At 30.8% G+C, this 5,147-nt stretch overlaps 2 protein-coding genes across 2 annotated transcripts; both read right to left on the reverse strand.

Annotated features, from left to right (window-relative positions):
* Window positions 1-736: 736 nt before the first annotated feature.
* Window positions 737-1,891, reverse strand: LOC146927350 (non-specific lipid-transfer protein 1-like). The gene is made up of 2 exons (XM_085700645.1): window positions 1,441-1,891; window positions 737-1,052 (listed from the first exon to the last, which is right to left on the reverse strand). Exons 1-2 carry the CDS (start codon window positions 1,806-1,808, stop codon window positions 1,043-1,045), a joined length of 378 nt encoding a protein of 125 aa, XP_085556771.1. The 5' UTR covers window positions 1,809-1,891; the 3' UTR covers window positions 737-1,042.
* A 1,533-nt stretch (window positions 1,892-3,424) lies between these two features.
* Window positions 3,425-4,933, reverse strand: LOC146927351 (non-specific lipid-transfer protein 1-like). Its single transcript, XM_085700639.1, has 2 exons — window positions 4,515-4,933; window positions 3,425-3,666 (listed from the first exon to the last, which is right to left on the reverse strand). Exons 1-2 carry the CDS (start codon window positions 4,868-4,870, stop codon window positions 3,657-3,659), a joined length of 366 nt encoding a protein of 121 aa, XP_085556765.1. The 5' UTR covers window positions 4,871-4,933; the 3' UTR covers window positions 3,425-3,656.
* Window positions 4,934-5,147: the final 214 nt, after the last annotated feature.

Consider the following 5,147-nt stretch of genomic DNA (forward strand, 5'->3'; position numbering starts at 1 on the left):
TGTATTGTACTAGTATTCCATTAAAACTTCATTTTACTAAACCATGTAGCAATTGGCTGAACAATGCACTACAAATATTTTTCTAACTGACTCACTGAATATTTGTTTAGTGTGACATAATTTTTTCAGTAAGTTGCAATTGCATGAGTAACTATGGACATTTAGTGTGAGAAATAGTTTTTTTAGCAAGTTTCAATTGCCTTTGTGTGGAAGAAAGAATGTGTTTATGAGGTGTTAGATCAGTGATAAGAGTTTGACCGTGTAAGCTTAAGGAACGGAATCTATTTTCTTAGGCGATTGTAAAATGACTATTGATGTTGGTTAAATAAATAATAATTCCACTTTTTGTGTGGATGGATGTGCTTGATGGAGAGTATGGGGTACGAGTTGGTATTTATGGAACTCGGATTCCTTGCCTTCCGAGGATCTATTACAGTTTGATCGAGATCCGACAGTTAAAACATGAGTAGATTTTGATTTTCTTGAAAAAGTAAAAGTATCAACCATGAGATCTAGACCTCCAATCGAGATTGGACGGTACAAATCTCTTGATTGCGTGAACTCGTGCAGTCAATGACCGTAGGGAATCCGGGTTCGTATTAATACGAAATCTAGAAGAATTTGTTTAAACTGATTTGAGTTTATTTGATGATATACATAAACATTGATATAAGTATTTACTGGCCAAAGTAGTTTAAGGACAAAGAAATAGACAGGGCATAGATTTAAGTCAATGTTGAGTTAAGAACATTTGCCATACCTAATCTTTTCAAATTTCATTCCCAAATAAACATCACATACCACTAGGTAAGAAACACAACAACATTGCAAATATCCATCAACTTATTCTAATACTTACTCTATAAGCCATAGTGCCCACAATAAAGTGTACACAAACAGCACAACCACACATAAAGCTAGAAAGAAGCAACTTCAAGTGATCATTCTCACGTCACTCATGAGAGTAGCCTCTTATTCTCACACACTATAAACTAACATAACATTCTTCTTAAGCTACTGCTTCACACATCATGTTTCAACCTCAGTGCACACTGCATCAAAACAACAAAAAAAGACCGTCAGACATATATAGGAAACATGTTCCATAAAAAATAAAGTTTGTTACATGAAAAAAAAAATCAATAACTCATTTTTAACTTGTAGTACTCCAACCACTTTAAATCTTGTCACACTTAGTATGGTATCTTATATCATAACATATCATTAAAGTAAAATGACTTGTCTACAGCTCTACATCTCGATCTAGCCCAATCTCGATCATACATGATACGATCGAGAATGAGTTGGGCCAATCTGCAGGGCTACATATGATTTAAGTAGCATTTTTTAGAGAAAATTAGAAAAGCAATTATTTTTGTGAGAAAATACATATATATACTAAAGGGTTAACATTACATATGTGAATATTATAAGTGGTACCTGTTACAGTCGGTATTAGGGCTGATCTGGTAAGGAATGTTAACACCACATTTCCTTGGAAGACCAGCAGCAAGGTTAAGGTTTAAATTAGTGTAACTGAAACCACTTTGGTTAACAGCATTCTTAATGCAGGTACAAACAGCTCTACGATCATTTGTGGTTTGAGCCATAGTATTAAGGTTCCTTACTCCATTACAACACTGTGCAGGCACAGTGTTTCCACCAGTCATAATGTAAGAAACACAAGGGTATAAGCTTGTCACAACTGGACCACAGGATGTAACAGCTGCTTCAGCCTTAGGACCAAAAGTTACAAGAAACACAATTGCCAAACAAACAAGCTTAGTTGCCATAGTTGAGTAACCCATGATGAGGCTAATGTTGTAGAAATAACAAAATATCTATGTTAGCAAATGGTTAATTTGATTTTAGTTTTGTGGGTTTTTTAGATGTTGTAGAGTTTATATATATAGGGGAAAAGGGTATGGGTGTGTTTATGGGGTGCATGCGCAAGGGCATGTAGGAAATCGGAATACTAAAAAATTTAAAGCATTTTAGATAGTGAACACATTTATGTTCGTTGGATTGAGATCGGATGATTCATATTTTTAGATAGATTTTGAAACTTGTTTTAAAGTTATGCTAACATGTTTAAGGAAACTAAAAGTAGAATTTTTAAGTTGAAGAAAACAACTTTTAAATGTTTTAAAAATATGTACGACAAAATTTTCACATTATATTTCTTAATACGTGCCCTTAAATGTTGAACATATTTTTTTTTAAATAAAAGTTATTGAGCTTAAAATCTAATTTGTATGATCTCAATATGTCGGATTCCTAATAAATTTAACACATTTCATGTAGTTAGCACATCTATGGCCATTAGATTGCGATCATACGATTCATATTTTAAGGTAAATTTTGATATATTTTTCTTTGGGTCATGCTAACTTAAAAGTAGAACTTCTACATTGAAGAAAACTACTTTTTTTTTTTGGTCAAAAAGAAAACTACTTTTAAATGTTTAAAAAATTGAATGTACAACAAAATTTTCACATTAGATTCTTTGATATTTGCCCTTACATGTTAGCATTTCTTTATCTTTTAAAATAAAAATACCTAACTTTTTTTTGAAGGAAAAAATACCAAACTTGAAGTTTGTCTGATTTTAATCTAACGGTCATAGATGGACCGATTATGAGAATGTGTCAAATTATGACTACGTGCAATCATCTTAGAACGTGTGGCTAGCCACGTGCTTGTAGTTATGTGGTAGTTGAGGTGAATTGAGTATCATTATGGGTGATAGTTGGAGAAGTTAAATGCTAGTAGTATACTATTAATACTATCTGAGGATAGAGATTCTGACCAAACGTATGCCTATGATTTTTAAAGATAGATCATTGACAATGCATTGAAGCAACATTTATTTTTTTCTGCAATGGAGTTAATGCTAAATTAAATTATTCTTAAATAACTATAGCTATTTTTTTTCTTCTTTATGTTCTTCTACCCTCAAGTCTCAGCAAAATCTTTTGTCGGTGTACTAGGTTTTCTGGAAGGTTTTAAACTAAAAAAATGATTTTGTCTAATATGCAAAAGTAAATTAATCTTGCATCATATCCAAGTTTGTTTTTTACTATTGAATTAAGAAGCATCATTATATAACCTTTGATTAAATGGTGATACTTATTTGATCAAACGGTGTAAATAAATTTGTATATAGTGCAAAATTTACCTCACTTTTGTACTGATCTAAAAAATTAATATATTTTCCTTTGACCGATAAACATTTCATTTGTGTGTAGAATTAGTCATTTGACTATGTACACTATATTGAATGTCTATTGATATATTTCTTTAAGGGCATCAAAGAATTCATATAAGTCTACATCCTTAATTTTCTTTTCTTTCGTGAATTCTATATCCTTAATCTATGAACAACCATTCTTTTCTAATAGAGAAACATAGATGGCAAAGTATATTTTTCAACACTTGAGAAAATCCATATTATTTATTAATTTTAACTTAATACATAAGATATTGTTATGGTTATAGTTTGTAGCATATGGAAATCTCAATAATAATTATAATTAGATATGATTACAACCGGGGGATATCCACACATGATCATGTGTAGCCAACTTATTTATTCTCTGATGCCACCTCAAACTTGATAAACAACATCAATACCCCCTCTAAGCTGTAGCTGCTGCTCACTCAATCCTGCATTTGACAATAAAAAGTTATCTTAATAAGGTTAATTTTTAATATAATCTTTTTTAAGAATGTATAATCATTATTAATTATTAATTAAAGTGTCATTAGTGATAATTTTATAATCATCTCTTATGTGATTTGAGTTGGTTGTTTTTAAGTAAAACTCTTACCTCTTTTTTTTTTATTTTTTATTTTTATTTTTTTTTATAAAAAAAACACTCTTATCACAGAGTTGACACACACAAATATATATATATATATATATATATATATATATATTTCTAATTCTCTCATTTTTTTTGAAGAATTTCTAATTCTCTCATTTAAAAATAAAGTTAGACAACTTTAATTAAATATATATGTTTATGATTATCTAAATATTAAATTTAGTGACAAAATTAGTGATGATTTCATATATTTTCTCCATCAACGCATTTCATTTTTTTTGTATAAACAAGTAAAATAATTAGCATATATTTCACTATTCTTTAGTTTTACGTATTTATATACTCCCTCCGTCTCACAATATTAGTCGTTTAAGGTTTGTGCACGATTATTAAGGAAAAGATTAATTGTGTTGATTTCAATGGTAAAATCAGTATCATTTACTATAATACCCTTATTAATTATAGTTACTGTAGTAATTAAGTTGAATGAAATTCAATAAATAAGGGTATAATAGTGGAAAAAAATAATAAATGCTGCATTGATATTATAAAGTGACAATTATTTTGAGAAATAGAAAAAATGCTAAAGAGACAATTATTGTGAGACAGAGGGAGTATAACTTATGTAAAATAAAGTATTTAATTTGTATGTAACTTTATCATAATCAATGGGGTTTATAGACATACTTTTCGCAGCTTGTGGAGGGACCAAGAGTATAAGGCAAGTTAACCCCACATCTGCCAGGGATGTTAGCAAGAGTGTCCATATTCAGTCCATGGATCGCGGAAGCAGCGGTCTTGATACACCTACAGGCGTCCTGACGATCAGATTTGGTCACGGCTTGGTTGTGTATGGCCTTAACACCATCGCAGCACGCTTGAGGGACAACACCACCATTTCCCGTCACATACCCGACGCATGGTACCAATTTTGTTTCTACTTGAAGACAACTGAGAGCATCAAGAGTTTGTGGTAGACCTAAAACCATGAACATCATCATTGTCAAGCAAGTAACCTTCACCAATACCATTGAGCTAGACATATTGAATTTGAAATTATGAAACTTAGAAATGGGAGTTTGTGTGTTTTTATAAGAATTTGATGTGAAGAGATTGATCTAAGCTAGGGTATATATATAGTAAATGAGATACAAATTCATTACATAAGTTTGTTTGTATTTTAGTGAGTGTGATAGTTACAAGTTTGGTTTGTGATAGTGAAAACGGTTAGTATGGTTTTGAGTTGGCAATATATTTACGGTACGTATAGTCGTTTGAATCATGTGTGAGTGAGTGAATTTTTCTGGATCGAAAAAGTCT

This window comes from Medicago sativa, chromosome 4 (genome assembly GCF_051527215.1).
Source record: "Medicago sativa cultivar Bolivia chromosome 4, Bolivia_mono, whole genome shotgun sequence".
Classification (NCBI taxonomy): Eukaryota; Viridiplantae; Streptophyta; class Magnoliopsida; order Fabales; family Fabaceae; genus Medicago; species Medicago sativa.